The following is a 17717-nucleotide window of genomic DNA, read 5'->3' as shown; positions in this document are numbered from 1 at the left end:
GTCCACTCGTTTAGATCAACCTGGCGGAGAGCCTCTGCAGGGGTGGAGGCTATGGGGAGTGTGTCTTCCTGCCCTTGCTCTTGTCTGCAGTGACATAAGCAGCAGCCTGGAGCCCTGAAGATGCTGTGATTTGATTAAGGATTTCTACATCCCTAGGCATGGCCTTTAAAGTCGTATTCAGCCCTAACACAGCTCTTTTCTCCTGGCCCTAGGAATCTGTGCGAAAGGCATTTCCCCTGAGCCTGGGCGGCAGTGACACCTGCTACTTCTGTAAGAAGCGTGTGTTTGTGATGGAGCGGCTGAGTGCCGAGGGTCACTTTTTCCACCGCGAGTGCTTCCGGTGCAGCGTCTGCACCACTACCTTGCGCCTGGCTGCCTATGCCTTTGACTGCGATGAAGGTAACCCTGGGGACCAAGACGACAATGGCCTCTGTCTTAGTTGTGACTTTGCTCTGGGAGGCTGTAGGACTTACCAACAGGAGTATGGTGTCATCAGGAACACTGCTTAGGGAAACTGGAAAACCTACACAAGAACTGAAGCCACCAAGCACAGTGACACCTACTGTCTGCTGAGGGCCCTCACTGTCCCACTCAGCTCCATCGCTATCCATGGTGCCTATGAGGCCAAGATAACCAAACCTAATGAACTGTGTGACATGCTCAGAATTATACCTGGCATGTAATAAGAGCTTCATAAATGATGGCATGCTAAAAAAGTATGTGGAGCCAGGGAGGTTACTCAGGAAGCTAAGAGCTACTTTGCATCCACGAGGACTTGAATCCAGTTCCTGAACTCATTTTTTTAACTTATTTAATATTTATGTATACAGGGTTCTTACTGCATGTATGCCTTCAGGCCAGAAGAGGGCACCGGATCTCATTACTGATGGTTGTGAGCCACCATGTGGTTGCTGGGAATTGACTGTGGAAAAGCAGTCCGTACTCTTAACCTCTGAGCCATCTGGCCAGCCCCCATGTTTTGTTTTGTTTAAGTGGGACCGGATGTGGTGGTTCATACCTATAATCTCAGCCTGGGAGAGGCAAAGTCAGGTTAGTCTCTGGAATTTGAGGTCAGCCTGGTCTACATAGTGAGCTTCAGGCCAGCCTGTGGTATATAGTGAGCTTCTGTCTCAAAATTAAATAGAAAAGAAAGAGAGAGAGAGAAGCAGTGTGTGCTGGGGCATGTTCATAACCCCAGCTCTGGAGAGCCTCAGGGCTCTCTGGCTGGCCAGCCTAGGCTGGTTGGTATGAACCAGATCAGTGAGAGGCCCCTTCTCAAAACAAAAGCAGAAAGCCAAGGTAACGGTGCCTGAGGAGCTGAGACTGCGCTCTAACCCCACAACCATACACATACCTGTATAAACACACACAAAGTATGAATTATAGAACTGGTCTCAAAATTTGCACCTCTCTGAGTAAGTGGCCTACCAGAGCTCATCAGCAAAGACTTATGTTCACTATACAAAGAGATCCCTTTCAGTTTGTCAGCCTTTGATATTATACTGTCATACAGACTGTGGGGCAGTGTGACATAGTGCTTATGACTGTGCGCCTTAAAGCTCTCCTACCCAGAGTGGGTCCGGGCAGTAGTACCTGCTCCCTGCATAGCCCTGGAGCTGCTACTTGGATTCCTGCTCAGTTTCATCATCTGCAAAGGAGGATAATGGTAGGACCTGTGTGGATGCTGCCCACCAATGATCCCAGCACTCTGGGGGCGGAGACAGTAAGCTTCTGAGTTCCATACCAGCCTGGGCTGTGTACAGGGACTCAGCCTCAGACAAACAAAAGGAAGAAGTAATAGTTCTAAGTTCATGAGGATGTGGGAAGATAAGTTGATGAGTTACGTTATATGAAATGGTTTCCCCGTTGTCATCATCACTATTATCACCACCATTTTTGTTGCTGTCACGGAAGCAGGCAGCAGTGCCCATCCTAGAAGGTACCCAGTGGTCCTGGGTGGCCGCTGTTTTACCCAGCACGTACCCTGCCTGAGTCTTTTCTCTCATCACTGGCCAGCTGTACTGACCCTCAAGATCCCAGAAAAGACTGGGGAGCTGATACTCAGAGCTACCTATTTTTCTCCCTGCCTTGTAAAGAAATCTAACTTCTGTTGGGGTGGGGAGTCACCTATGGGTTTTAGCTCTTCTCAGAGTCCCCCATTGCTAGCACCTTCTCTGAGGGAGACAGCAGTATGTAGCTAACTGGTTTTGGTGCCATGTTAGGGCGAGCGTACAAGCTCCTGCTCATGTCTGAGCTGGGCTGATTTTCATGGCTGTTGTGTTCTGACTGGCCAGTGATGAGCAGTTATTCCCGTGATTCTGTCTACAGAGAAAAACTGTATGTACTTGTATCTCTTCTCACAGGCAAATTTTACTGCAAGCCCCATTTCATTCATTGTAAAACCAACAGCAAACAACGGAAGAGACGGGCAGAGCTGAAGCAGCCAAGAGAGGTACGTCGTCGGTCTCCGCAGTGCTGGGAGAGCAGGGGCGATCCCTCCCCCTTGAGGAGGTCTCTAAAGGAAACCTCAGAGTTAGCCGGACTTCTCTAGTCCTGAAGGGAGACAGACTGCCCCTAAACACTTACGAATCCCCTTCTAGAATGTTTGTTTACCTTAGTCTGTTCAGCAGCCTCTGGGATTGACTTTTTTTTAGATGCCAGCTCCCTGATAGGTGGCTAGCTTCCTCTGAGAAGTTGAAAAAATGCTTGTACATGTGTCGAGACTGAGCTGTATGCTGAACTGGGCAAAAGCCATGTGGCCCCACTGTACCCAGGAGGAAGGCCAGGTTTCCAGGTCCCTTCCTAGGTATGGTTTGTGATAGTGCCCCCCTCTGGCAGCTCTTGAGATGACTCACCATGACTCGAGCTTTCCTAGTGATGCCTGCTGTCACAGGCTTGCTGCAGGAAAATGCGAGAGTAGATAGAAGACACTAGCTTCACGGACCACTTACTGGGACAGGCTGTTACTTGCTCCAGTTGACACTGTGGCAGTTGTTCAATGCGACTGACATTTGGAAAAGCTGCATTGTGCTCTGTCACCTCTCCTCCCAGATGGGCCCTCTGAGTAGACCCCACCGCTGGAGCTTGTTGGGCTTCTTTGCTGGCAGCATATCAAGACCAGTTTTCTGTGATATTGGAAAATCTTTTTAAAATTTTTCCTCATTTTATTCTCTGTGTATGGGTAGTTTTTGCCTACATGTATGTCTGTGTACCACATTCGTGCCCTGTGCCCATGGAGGCCAGAAGAGGGTGTCAGATCCCCCAGGGACTGGAGTTACAGATGGTTGTGAGTCACCATGTGGGTGTTGGGAATCAAACCCACGTCTTCTGGAAGAGCAGCCAATGCTGCTGACCGTGGAGTCATCTCTCCAGCTCCTATATAATCTCAGCACTTGGGTGAATGAAGCCGGAAGGCTGGAATTTGAGTTCAGTCCAGCCTACATTTGAAGTTCAAGGCCTCTCTGAGCAACCTAGTCACACTTTAACTCAACAAAAGGGAGGGGAGAAAGTGGGGAAGGGATCGTGGGAGGCTGACATTTCCGGAGTAAAACTTTTTTTTGGTTTTGGTTTTGGACTGAGATAGGGTGGCCTCAAAGTCACAGAAATCCCCCTGCCTCTGCCTCCTGAATGCTGTGATTAAAGGCATGCGCCACCACACCTTGCTCAGGAGTATAATTTCTAATACTATTAAAAGATTATATTTTATGCATGGTCAATAATCTGCTTCAGTAGTTCCATCCTGTTGGGCCTTTACGCTATTTAACAATTTTATCTTGTACAGATTTTTACAATGAATATATTTGTATACAAATCTTAATCCCTATTTCTAATTATTCATGTACTATATAACAATACAAGTAGGTATGCAGGCCAAAGGGCATGCATATTTGGAAAGCTAGTGCATTTATGGTAAATTTGCCCCCCTTTAAAATGAGTTGCGGCCACTTTCAGTACCAATGTGGGAGCCACCCCAGTTAGTTCCCCTGGCTTAGCCTGCTGTGATGGAGGCAGCCTCTGATACTCTTGGACTAAGTGCTCTTGCTTTGCTGTCTTTCTCAGGAGGAAGGGACATGGCAGGAGCAGGAAGCCCCTCGGAGGGACACTCCCGCGGAGAGCTCTTGCGCAGTGGCGGCCATCAGCACGCCAGAAGGCAGCCCTCCAGGTATCTCCACCTCCTTCTTTAGGAAGGCACTGAGCTGGCCTTTCAGGCTGACAAGAGGCCTTCTCGACCTGCCCCGGAGCCTGCTTAGGTGGATGCAGGGACTCCTGAATGCTGCTGGCCACCATGTCAGGGACAATTCTCACAACTACTGCTTCACGTTTGAGCTCCTGGGCCTGGGGCTGCTGCTCCTCTGGGCCTTCTCCGAGGTCCTGGCCGCCATGTACAGGGAGTCTGAGGAGTCCCTGGAGAATATCCGCAGCTGGTTGCTCAGGTTCATCCCGGTGAAGCTGCAGTGAGGCACATGCTGCCCCCACAGTGCCCTAACATTTCCAAGTGGAGACTGCAATATTTGTAGTTTGCTCTGGCTCTGGCCAGCATCCATAACCAATTAGCTCCAAGCCAAAGAGTCCCACATCGGCCACCTCCACCTGGCTTTGACAAGGTTGAGCATCTATTCATGGTGCTAGGATCAGGGACAACATGAAGGAATTTTTTTTTTTTTTTTTTTTTAGAAAACAGCTTTGTATTGTTTTGTCTTTTCATACCAAAGCGAGCCATTTTTCCAGGTTTACATTTCAATTTTTAACTTTTCATAAGCCAAAAAAAGAAAGCATTATTTTTCTACAAGTATCAATACTTCTAACTGTTTAATTTTTATCACCAGTTTTACAAGACTCTCGAACTTGGCAATGAGTTGAGATTTGTTGCTGCCAGCAACGTTAATGAGTTGAGACTTTAGAACCACAAAATAGAGCCATCCCTAGACCAGCGCCTTTTGATTTTTGCATACAGATGCCACCTGTGTACAGTGGATGCTGCGTTTGTTTGTTTGTTTTCAAAAATGCATATATGTAAAATCAGCAAGGTTAAGAGAAATAAGTAGGAGGGGAAGAGCAAACCAAAATTAACCAAAGCACACAGCAGTGTGTCAATGGTATCTGTCCTCAGGGTCGGGGAGAGGTATTTTACTTCTATCTTTTGAAGTCAAACAGTAGCTTAAAGGCTCCCTTATGCCCACCAAGTCACAGCCAATAGCATAGAACCACAGGGCTACTGCCCTGCAAACTTACATGTTCCTCCCCACTAATGGGTACTGCAGCGAAGCCCACAGGCACTTGGCCCCGAATAGCTCACAGGCTGATGTGATGCTGAGGACAAACTTTTCTAGATGGTGTCATTTTCACCTCTAGCAAGTCCTCAGCCCAGGCTTCAGGCCGAGCCAAAGCCATTCAGGTCCGTTATGGTCAGGCTGTCTCCCCCTGGTGTCCTTTGAACTGAGGGTACTTGCTGGCCCTGATCGGCGAGCCTTGCTGGTGGTATCCTGACTGCTCAGGCACATTACATGGCTGCCTTGCGTATTTCACCCACACAGTCAGAGATCCTTCTCCTAGTGCTCCAGAAAAGAGTGTCTGGTCTTTGGGTGGCTTTGAACCCATAAATGTTTTCTACACTGGGTGTCTGGAAAAGCCTAAAGCTGTCCCCACCCAACTCTGTGATGCTCAGCTTCTGTAGCAGATTGAGCAACTGGAGGGTCGACAAGGGCCTCCTAGGTTCTCAGGGTCTCCACATTCACGGGGTGCAACAATGGACTAGAAACTCAGGGTCTCTACCGTCACTGGGGACAGCCGTGGAGAGCTGCACCCCTAGCACTCCCTCCAAGATTAAGAAGGACTTGTGAAAGACAAAGCGTCTTGAAAGCTTTGACATAAGGTTCTATGAGGTGGAGAAAGAGGGGTGCATTTCCGGAGACTCTGCCCTGAAGTCCTGGGAAAGACAGGGCATGGCTGTGATCGAGTCTGTGGGAACCAGCACCTCTGGCCTTGTTGGAACTATTGCCAGTGTGATGACGTACATTGTATTTGCCCTGCTTCTAGCTGGGGATTTAATGGTCAAGCATGATGAGAGAAACCCTTGGGTCCTATTATGTTTCATTATGCCACGTGAACTCTTGAGGTCATATTATAGTGATTGTCTCCAGCTCAGGGTGGGCTGAGATGCTCTGTGGAATGCTCTGGGAAGCCAGAGTGAACTCTCTAAAAAAAAAAAAATGTCATTTATAGCCATAAGGAGGCTGGTTTGAATTACTCTGGTAGACAGGGTGTGTCTGTCTACCAGACTTCTGCTTGTGTTGAGACCTTGAACCTTCCTGGTGGGCAGCAGCAGGGATGGGTCCTGGGAGACAGATACTCCAGAAATTCTGAATTTGTCTCGAGGTTGATTCTGAAACCCCAGAGTACAATGGAGACAGAGGGCCTGGGAGGCGGGGGTGAAGGTTCCTGGGAACGTTTGGGGACAGGAATGGGGAATCTGTGAATATGCAGACACTGTGTACCCACTCTTGGAAACAGATGGCTGGGCACCACCAGGAAGGTCCGTCTCACCTCATCTGGGGGGTGGGGGGACAGTGGTTGCCCTGTTTCCACCTCCAGTGCCTTTTCCTCTTGTGATCTGGGATTGTCTTACTCACTCGCTAAGTCCTCCTTTCTGTCTTTCTCTTTCCACCTCACACTGTGGCCGCCAGTGCGTTTCAGCCTTCCAGTCCTACACCCACTTCTTGGCTGACACTCCTGCTCAAAGGTGACTCATTTTCTTGGCAATTTTCCGAAAGAGGTACTAACCCCTACCCCGCTTTCCTCGCCCGTCCTCTGCGCCCTCTGCGTCGGTGGTACTGGTAGCACTAACTGTGTCTTGCATACTAACGGACTCTCTAAGGCATGAGTGGTTAACAGCATGGGGTGGGGGTCAGCTTGGAAGCCGTGTTCTGCCTCCCCTTCTTCGGAGCCCAGCCAGCAGCCTGGGTCCACGACAAGTGCATGCCCCCCCTCCCCACGCCTCCCCGACTCCGGCCACCGCCCTGGCCTGGCCTCTATGCATGCGCTTTCTCCATTGCACCTTCAAAGCCTCTTATCTTCTTGGGAGGGTTGGCCATGATTGTGAGACAATACCGTGTAAGGAAGGCTCTGTGGCTTAGAAAACATTTCTGCTTAGTGACCTTCTAAAAAGAACAGGTGTAGGGATATCTTCTTCTGTCACTTCCAATACAAAGATTCCCAAAGCCTTCCATTGGAACCATAAGTAACTCAGTGTGGCAAGGTTTTAAAAGTATACTGGCTCCCAAACTCTGTGTGGCCAGCTTGCCCCACACTCTGTGCTATGCATATAATGATGTTAGCAGCCCCTTCCTGTTTCGGCAGTTAGTCCTAGGGCCTTGTATGCCTTTCATCTGTCCCTGGGCTCCTAAGTCCCACTGGTCATAAGCCTTAATCAGAACAGTCACGGTCACAGGAGAAGGGCTGGCTTTCAGAAAGAGCTCAGGCCAGCCACTGTCAATGTCAACCTATCTAAAGCACATAGTCCCTCTGTTTATTTACCTGGAGCAGCGGGATGGTCATGCGCTGCTACAAAAAGCTACTCTACTACGGAGAGCAGATAGCAGGCGTGAGTCCAGCCCCACATCCTCAGGCCTGAGTCAGAGTGCATCCCGCCTGTAGCTAGAGCTACCCTGCCCTTCAGCTTCTGTCGGCCCTGCATGCTGCACTTGCTTGCTGCATTGGCGCAGTGCCCAGCCAGTACAAAGCCCTCTCCTCTCCTCTCTTCTTCTCTTCCAGCATTCCCCTCTCTAAAATGTCAACCAAAGAGAGCCCCCCTTGCTCTCGGCCTCCCTAGCTAGCCTCCTCCCCCTCTCATGGCAAGGCATGTCTGTGACCCTAGAGAATTCATTTACAGTGCCATGTGGAACCCTGTATTTTACACAGCAAGACGATGTTTAGGTTTATTTATGATATTTTATGCTGTAAATGAAAATAAATATGGTTCTTTATAAAGCTCATCGTTTCCTCTCTTCTTTGCCATGGAAGCTTCTAAACCTCCAACACAGGCACCGGTTTAGGGGAGCCGTCTCTCCTAAACTGCTGGCGGGGCTTGCACTTGTGGTGACCCGGGACTCTGTGGGGCTGTGCGAGGGCAATCTGAAATATTACCCAAGGTAATATTTGGAAACATGTCATAATACTCTGGTGCCAGGCTTTGGGGTCTCTTCCTTAAAATGTGTGGTACTTTGGTGTTCTAGATGCTGGGCAGAGGAGGACAGGGCCAGGGTAACCTCGACTCTTAGGATCAGGCTGTGTTGGCAGCTGTCTGAACTGAACCAGTTTCCCTGGCACCTGCGGGTCATGGCTGTGTAGGAGGGCTTTACCAAAAGCCCCACCTATTTTGGTTCTCATAGAGGAAAAAAATTAGTTTTTCATGGTTTGCACTGATCTACCCAAGTGATGGGCGAAAGGTAAGGAGGAAAGAGTGGGCATCGGTCTCTGGAAGGCAGTGAACCAGCAGCTATGCACTCGGGTTGCTCTGCACTCTGAGGTTCTGCCCACCTGGCCACTCTGAGCACAGTGCCCAGCAGGCTCTGCCCAGCTTCACTCTGTAGAGGAAGACTTGGAGTCTCCCTTGGCTATCCGGGATGGTGCCAAATCTCCCCGGGGAGGAACTTCTACCATTGCCAGACTGGATGTGGTTGGGCTTCTGATACTGGCATAAAAGTCCTCTGGGACTATGAGGGCCCTGACATCTCCCAGAGAGCACTTCTGGGATTGCACTCTCCGACTCAGTTGCTGGTGCTTGTGTCTGCCTTCAGAGCCACCTCGGGTTGTGACTCGGGGCCCCTGTCTCCTCTTCTGATCAAGGGAGGCTACTAGGAACTAGAGATCAGGTGGAAGGATGGGCAAATAATGTATTCCTTTATCTATGTAACAGTTATTATTGCCTGAGGCATTATTCTAGGTCCAAGAGACATAGCAGCAGGCTCCAAAAAGACCTGACATTTAAGAAGTGTGTGCCTTAGATTGATGTTCGGATTCTGATCTTCTTGTCTGTTCTCCTGCTCCCTCATCTTTTTACCTCACTTCACTAAGCACCTACTATGTGCTAAGGAGCACAGCTAATCTTGCCAGTCTCACTAGGTCTTGAAGGCTCTTGGTAAGTCTCTGGTAGAGTCCTCTAGTAACTAAGCTTAACCAACTGTTTGCGTTGACTTTCTCATACCTGCTTGGAGAGTGTCTTGGTTTGATTTGGTTTGATTATTATTATAACCCTACATTATTAGATTTGGTAGACTATTCTCTAATCCCGAAACACTGAAGACTTAACATTTTATGGTGGGGAGAGCAAATCCAAAAAGATCAAAAGACTTTGTATAGGTAGGCAAGCACTCTACCATTGAGCTACCACCCCAAGACTTAACATTTTTAAAGCAGTCTAATAGAACTCAATATTAAGTAGAGGAGCTGGAGAGATGGCTCAGTGACTAAGAGCACTGGCTGCTCTTCCAAAGGTCCTGAGTTCAATTCCCAACTACCATATGGTAACTCATAACCATAATAATGGCATCTGATGCCCTGTTCTGGCCTGCAGGCATTACATGCAGATAGAGCATTTAAATGCATAAAAAATAAACCCTTAAAAAACATATTAAGTAGAAGTTCCAAACTCCAGTCAGGCAAGGTGGCTATGCCTACAATGCCTACACTAAGGAAGTGGAGACAGGAAGCTCAGTAGTTCGAGATCACCCTCAGCTACATAGCAAGTTCAAGAAAAACCTTGGCTACATAGACCCTGTCTCAAAAAAATACACCCCACAAAAGAAGTTCCTAATGGGGAAAATTTGTGTTATATATGTTTTAAATACAATTAAATATTAGATCATGAAGGGATGAGTCTGAGTTTTAGAACTGCTAACAAAAACAAATTCATGTGAGAAAAACATGAAACAAATTTGACCATTTACATTTTAAAGATGTTTAAATTATGTGTATGTGTGTGTGTCAGAGCATGGGTTTGTACACGTAAGTACAGTGCCCTTGGGCATCAGAGAGGGTATTGGGTCCCCTGGAGTTGGAACTAAAGGTGGTTGTGAGATGTCATATGTGTGTACTGGGAGGCAGACTCAGGTCCCCTGGAAGAGAAATGGTGCTGCTAACCACTGAGCCATCTCTCCAGTCCCAGCTATCTACATTTTAAAACAAGAATGAAAGCCAGGCATGGTGGCACACGCCTTAATTCCCAGCACTCAGTCGGAAGAGGCAGGCAGATGTCTACGAGTCTAGGCCAATCTAGTCGGGTCTACATAGTGAGTTCCAGGACATCCAGGGATGTGGTAGAGACCCTGTTTCAAAAACACCAAAAATAAATAAACAGTTCATGGAATTATAAAAATTGAAGCATAAGGGGCCTGGAGAGATGGCTCAGAGGTTAAGCGCATTGACAGCTCTTCCAGAGGTCCTGAGTTCAATTCCCAGCAACTACATGGTGGCTCACAGCCATCGATAATGAGATCTAATACCCTCTTCTGGTGTGCAAACAAAATGCAGACAGGACACTGTATACATAATATATAAATCTTTTAAAAAAATTGAAGCATAACTATGCAGTCAGATGGGAGGAAAAAATCTGACTTGAGTATAATAACACGGAAGTTCATTGCTGTGCTATTCAAAGAGCTTCCTTAGAGCAGGTGCTCCCGGGCCCCTCCCACGGTGACACGGACCAAGTTAGTCTTTGCTGAGCAATGACCCAAGGATAAGTGAGTTAAGGCTGAGAACAAATAGTTCCCACTTACACAGATTCAAGAAGTGAACACTGAAAAAAAAAAAAAGGAAGCAATTGGGGAAACGACCCTTCTTGGCTTTCAAAGGATGTAAGGAATCGTGTTATCCCGCCTCCTTGGCAAAGGAGACAGGGAAGTAGTGATGGTAAGGACTTAGGTGTGTTTAGGATCAACAGCAGGAACAGTCTCTTTCCTGAAAGGCAATATAGCAAGGGAGATTAAGTCTTAAAAAAAGGCCCTGACCTTTGGCCCAATAGGAAAAAAATCTCCATGTACCTCGAGCAGTAAGAGTTGAGTGTAGCCTCCAGAGTAGGTGGGCTGTCCTTCATTCGTGTGGACTGTTCCTTTTATGATTTAACACCCCACCACCCCAAAAAAATCTTTAAGTCAATGTCTGCCTCCTTCACTGCCCTGGGTCTCTGCTTTCTGCCCAGTACTGTCTCTGGGCCCAGCTCTGCAAGTCCAGCCCCTCATTAGTCTTGTCCCTTTGTAGCACCATGAAGTCCGTGCAGACGTAGAAGATCCTAGGAAAGGTCATCAGTCCTAGGCAGGCAAGTTACAGTGGTATCCTCCATTGTGAGGGAGCAGAGAGCACTGGGGCCCAAGTAGGTGTTCGGGCCCTGTGTGGTAAGGGCCTGGACTTGGCTGAAATCCCAGCTTTGACCCCAGAAACTTCAATTTCGCTGTGTCCAGGGGTGAGCCCCTCCTGTGTACTGGGAGCTAACGGAGCCTCTGGCTTTGAGTTTTGGGAAGATGGAACCAACAAGTCAGCCTAGGCCTAGTGCCTGGGCCTCTGTTTCTCAGGGTGTTCTGCTGAGCTCTGGCTGGCACCTCTCTGAAGGGATTGCTTCCGGAAAGGCTTCCTTCTGACGCTAGATAAGCAGAGGCTCTGAGTCCCCTACAGGGTAGGTGGACACTGGACAGAGGCGCCAGGGCATGCGGGAAGGTACCATCTTTCCTCTCTCATGCTCTCATCCCCAGCCTCGTGAAGGCAGCAACCAGCAACTTCCCCTCAGACTCGGGTCTCAGCTCCAGAGGCCCACTCCTGCCTTCTATCCAAAGGCTTTGTGTGGGGAGCGCCAGAGCCTTGGCTAAGAGGCTAAGCCTTGGCCTTGTTACTGCCATTCCCCCACATCTACCTGGGCATCCATTAGGCAACTCCAGCTTCTGCCCATCTCCAGCATTAATGTTTTTCACAAAACGGTCTCCACTGTTAACTCTCCCCCTTAAAGCAAAGAACAGTTCCTCCTTGTTCATCTCAAAAGCCCTGGAGCCGTGCTTGAGTCTGCTTTATCCTGGACCCATACGTTGCCCATCGAGAATCCCCCCTGAGGACTGGCAGGGTATATTTCGGCTGGGAACTTCTTGCTGGTACCCAGCCACAGTTCATGACAGAGCCCTAAAGGAGCAGAATTCAGATATTGCGCATCCTGCCTTTCCCAAACAATGCCTCCACTTTCTTCCTTCCTTGCCTTCCGAGGGCTGTCATCATCATGTTTATCTTGTGACAAAGCAGATTGAGTGTCCCCTCCCCCAACCAAGGGGTGCACCTGAACTGACAGCCCCTTGCTATGGTAACTTGACACCAAGGTTCTGTTTAGTAATGTGTCCCAAGTCTACTAGGCTACATACATCCTCTCTCCTACCCTCACTGTCTCTAACACAGGGATCCAGGTGACACTTGGAAACAAGAGGCGGAGTAGGGAATGGTCCATTCTTATACCCTGGCCTCTGGGAGGGCCAGAGACACTGATTGCTGTCTTCAATCCACTGAGCCGTGTGTGGCTACAGCAAAAGACCCACCTGGATATGTAGTGATAAGAGCAGCGGGGCTGCATCCCCGGCACCCAGCCACCTGCAGGGCTAGCTTATGCCCAAAATAATTACACGGAAACTGTATTCTTTTAAACACTGCCTGGCCCATTATCTGTAGCCTCTTATTGGCTAGCTCTTATATATTAATCTAACCCATTTCTAATAATCTGTGTAGCCCACGAGCTGGCTTACCAGGAAAGATCTTAACCTGCGTCTGTCTGGAGTGGGAGAATCATGGCGACTCTCTGACTCAGCTTCTTTCTCCCAGCATCCTGTTCTGTTTACTCCACCCACCTAAGGGTTGGCCTATCAAGGGGCCTAGGCAGTTTCTTTATTAATAAGAAATCACTCCCACATTATGGATAGAGCGACCAACCTCTCAACTGTGTGGGTGCCCAGAAGGGCTGTCAGTTCTGTCTCATCAACCTACATCAGGCCTAGCAGGTGTAGACCTTTCTGGACCTATGGCAAAGCCAACCACATGCTCTGTCCCAAGCATGCTAGGAGGAGACTTGTTGCCTAGCACTAGCCCGAGAAGGGGGATAATAACACAGGCTCCAAGGCTGCCTCCCTTCCTCCCTTCCTAGATTGCTGCAGGAGGTGGCAAACTACCCTCCAAAAATTTCAGGTCCTCCCCTTCCCATCTTGTTACCAGAGTTATTAGGGACAGAACCCGGACCCTTGGAGTACTAATGAAGCAGGCTCAGCCAATTGTCCTCAATAGGCCAATTAAACAGATGAGTAACAGAGAAATGTGACTACATTAGGAAGAAAAACAGACATCTAGTGAACCACACCACGACCTACCTCACCCCCTCCACCCTCCTCACTTCTCTACCCCCCACCTCCATCCCCACCCTGCTTCGTGCTCTGGGAGCTGGTATCTGTTCTCAGGAGCCATGTGGGGCTGGCATTTCCCTAGTATCTGGCTCAAGATTTAGGGTCAGGATGAAGGATCAGAAATGGGAATGGGTAAACTGCTCTGAGGCCCACAGGATCAGGCTGGGCCTGGTTTCCTTCCTCTCTAGGCAGAGGTGTGGCTTCCATCTGGGAGGGTATAGCTTCTTTTTATGTGCATTTAGCTGAAAATGTCTATCTCTTTGCTTAGGCTTTAGCTGAGGCCAGACAGAGCCTTCTAAGTAACACTCTCTACCCTGGTTTCATTCAGCAGAGGTAGAGCTGGGTATTCATACCCTACACACACACACACACACACACACACACACACACACACGTGCACACACAGGCTGACCAGTCTTCAGAGTGGAGGACAGACCCAGACACCCCAAGACTACCTATCCATGGATTCATCTCTGAACACCCCGCGATACTCTACTTCCATTAGAAACTGTGATGACTCACTCTCAGAAGCCCCTGGGCTAGCAGCAGTGGATTTGAGCACACGTCCTGCTGAGGACCTTGACACTGTCAGGGACAAATCTTCCTCCCAAAGCAATTATAACACCCCTGGGAATGTGTGGAAGGAAGGGGTGCTGCTCAAGCTCTCTGTCATCCGCTGGATGCCTCATCGCCCCATCACTGATCACAGTCCACCTTTCAGGAGGCTGGGGAGGCCACTCTGGGCACAGCATTATAGGCATCTGCCTGTCTGTGCTGCCTGTGTGCTTGGCATCCCTGCTCTGCGTCGTGCTACAGAGGAGCAACCCTGCAAACTCTTCTCCAGGGGGCCTTGAACTAGTTTCCTGTTAGGTTTGAGACCAGCGTGCACTGGTGGAAGGATGGGATGGGATCGAGAGGAGCCAGGGTATTACTCCTGAGACCCCCCTCCCTTAATATCACAATAGTGACCTTGGCTTCTAGGATCTGGTAAGGCAGGCCTTTCGCTTTAGCCAGCACCACCATGCCCCCTTGCCTGCCATGACCTCCCTCTGCTGAGCTCTGGCTGGGGTCCTGTAGCCTCAGTTGTATCCTGATGTTCCCTGAACACATTTCGTTCTCAGCTTTTGCCCACGGGAGCAGGGGTGGAAAGATGAATTTCTTCAAGCCCCAGACCAGAAGAGACTCTAGTAATTAGGACCCTGAACAAAGTTCTCAATCTCAGTGGTGGGTGTGGTCTCTTCTGCTTCCTATTCATGAATCTAAGGGGTGCTGAGTGATTCTACAGGCTGAGTGTTTAAGGATGGGCTCCAAGTCTGTCCCTCCATGTAACCTCAACCAAGAATCCAGGCTCACAGGGAAACAACCATCAGAAACAAACTTTTTCAACAAGAACATGGGTGACAATTCAACCCAACAAGGCCACTCAAAGCCCTGGCTCATACGAGTCACCAACATCCATTGGTCTATGCATTGCTGGGGCAGGGGTGTGTGTGCTCTGCTAAGCTTGGAAGGACCACAACGTCAAGGACAGGCCAACCAAACAAATAGTTCTGTCATGTTCTCAGACATACAGAAGGGCAACACATGACCATCTGTGGGTGTCTTAACCTATGTTTCCATTAGCTCAGAAAGAAAATGGGGTCACAAAATCCTTTGCTTGAAGGATTATGTGAGTGTTACAGACTTAGTACAAGTCAGCGCTCAAACTATCCCTGGGATATATTAGGGGCCCGATGAATGTAAGCTGCCACTGCTCTTATTATAACCATCACTACAAACACCAGCAAAAGCAACACCACCACTGCCATCACCATAGCTAACACCATCATCATAACTATCACCACAACCACCACCCAAACCAGAACTACCATTACCACAACTACCATCATTACCACCAAACCCACGGCCACTTTATCACCACCATCACCACAACCATCACTCCCATCATCATTAGCAAAGCGGCCGGTAATAGTCCCCAGATGCCTCCCTTCCCAGTTGCGCTGGCATTAAAGCATAGGCACGTGTGCATGCAAGCAAGTCTGCACGTTCGTCGGGAGTTAGACTGATAGCCCACTGGTTGGGTCTACATGTGTTCACATTTTATTGGACCCTATCGTATTTTAAAACTTCAGGAATTTCACAGAAAGCTCAGGCTTCTTGAATTGTCTTTGCAGGTGGGAAGTGCAGCTAAGCAGATGCCTCTTCCAGGGAGTGCAGAGTGAGAAGAGGAGGTTTGGGTGGACACGTGAAGAATAGAACATTTAAAGGCAGAGATGCAGAGAGAGGGAAAGAAAGTCGCTCAGAATGAAGAAGGGTGGGACTCAAGGACCAGAGGAGAACCTCAGGGGGGAAATATCCTGTGAACTGGGCTCAGCAGCAAGCAGGCTCCGGGGAATTTTCTAGAAGTAAGAGAGTAGAGAGGTAAAGGTCTCATCAGAATTGTAGGGGATTGGTGAAGGGACAGAGAAAGCTTGCCCAGCTCTTCCAAGACTGGTTCAAAAAGAGAGGGTAGTGAATGGCCTGGAGACGGAGCCTCCTATAGTTTAAGCACAGATGGAACCAATCCAGTTGAAGTCAAGAACACAGGAAAGAGAGAAGACAGTGAGGGGCTGGGAAATGAGAGGGGAAACAAGTTCACCTGAGGTCTAATTCTAGAAGGAACACAGGCAGCTGCTTCCCTGTGACAGGAAACGGCTTGCCACCTAGCTAGTGGCCAGGCTGGAGCCGGGCTCAGGCATTCATCACACTCAACAGGCATCCCAGGAGCACCTGCTATACAAGGCAGAGTCTAACAACAAAGTACTGCCCACATCCTAGTCCTAGAGTCAACAAACCAAAGAGGGAATTCCACTCTCATTAGAAGACAAGACTCACTAGTATAATGAAGGGGAACAGAGTGTGTGGCCTCTTCAGCAGGACACTTCAATCCTGAGAAGACGACATTTGACCAACGCTTGCAGGCAGTGGTGGGAGCATCCAGGGACAGCACTGAATGGTAGATTCGAGGGCAACACAAGGGGCCTGAGATGGTGCCTGCCTAAGTCCTGAGGGGACAGCACAGCGGTGACACAGCAGGAGAGGAGCAAGTCAAGGGACAGTGTGAAGAGGAAAAAGTTGAGGCTGGAGAGATGGCTCAGAGTTTAAGAGCACTGGCTGCTCTTCAGGAGGTCCTGAGTTCAGTTCCCAGCAACCACACCGTGGCTCACAATCATCTGTAATGAGATCTGGTGCCCTCTTCTGGCCTGCAGTCATACATGGAGTCTGAACACTGTACATAATAAATAAATCTTTAAAAAAAGAGAGAGATAAAGTCACAGAGGCCACAGAGCTGGATTAGATGGGACTCTTCGTCTTTACCTCGATGAAATGAGGACCCTCACAGTTAATTCTGGTTGATGTTGAAATCCAGGGGTGGGGCTTGGAAGGAAAGAATTGGGGAACCACGGAGAGTTGTGGGGTGTTTGTTTGTTTGTTTACCATCTGAACAAGAGGTGATGGGGCTGTGGAAGGGAAGAGACTCCATTCCTGGCACAATTGAGGGAAGAGCCATCCTCACTTGTAGAGGGAGGGCTTTGTGAAGGATGAAGGTAATATCAAGTATGTCATTATGATGCCAACGTTAACTTCAGGAGGTTCTAGTTGCCACACTGAACTGGGCATGATGGTGGGTGGAGCAGGTGTTGGGGAAAGTGAAGATGAAGGGTTCACTTTGGACTTGTTGCATGTGTTGTGTCTGCTAAACACCTAAGTGGAGATGTCAAGTAAGAACAGGAGACGCTAGACGCAGAGGAAGCGTCTAGGCTATGGGTGCAGACCTGGGACTCCTCACTGTCCAGGGTCATTGGGAATCATGGAAGGAAGCAGGTGCGACTAAAAGCTGAGTAAAAATAAGACTGTGCAAAAGAAGAAGCAGCTGGGAAGAGCCATCTAGAGCTGAGAGCAGCCTTTGTGGAAGAGCGTGACAGGCTAGGTCACGAGGTCAATAGGATGAGAACTGAAGGGCTGTGGAGATGACTCGGGTTAAAGCGCTTGCCCTCCAATCATGAGCACATGAGTTCAGATCCCCAGAAATGCCAGGTAGGAACGGCGGCCCCTCTGTAATTACAGCCTCAGAAGATGGGGGTAGAGGATTTCCAGAGTTAGCAAAACTCACCATATCTCTGAGCTCTGGGTTTGACTGTGACATCCTGTCTATATGAGCAAGGTGGGAGAGCAATCAAGGATGATTCTAGATCGCAACCTTGGGCCTCCATATGCACAGGTACACACATACACATGCACCCATGCATGCGCTTTCAT

General features: G+C 49.0%; 1 protein-coding gene across 5 annotated transcripts in view; it reads left to right on the top strand.

Annotated features, from left to right (window-relative positions):
• Mical2 (microtubule associated monooxygenase, calponin and LIM domain containing 2) overlaps positions 1-17717 on the top strand; it is a 205425-nt gene that overhangs the window by 126120 nt on the left and 61588 nt on the right. For 4 of the 5 annotated variants that reach the window (XM_050125902.1, XM_050125898.1, XM_050125900.1 and 1 more), the window contains 3 exons: positions 213-399; positions 2364-2452; positions 4060-4162. In XM_050125902.1, coding sequence (XP_049981859.1) covers positions 213-399; positions 2364-2452; positions 4060-4162 — 379 coding nt within the window. Of the gene's footprint in view, positions 1-212; positions 400-2363; positions 2453-4059; positions 7992-17717 lie in introns of those variants that run through there. The other variant, XM_050125901.1, reaches the window with a different exon arrangement.

The sequence above is a fragment of the Alexandromys fortis genome, unplaced genomic scaffold, assembly GCF_014885135.2.
Source record: "Alexandromys fortis isolate MF-2015 unplaced genomic scaffold, M_Fortis_MF-2015_v1.1 scaffold_250, whole genome shotgun sequence".
Lineage (NCBI taxonomy): Eukaryota > Metazoa > Chordata > Mammalia > Rodentia > Cricetidae > Alexandromys > Alexandromys fortis.
This window is presented reverse-complemented; position numbering and strand designations above follow the sequence as displayed.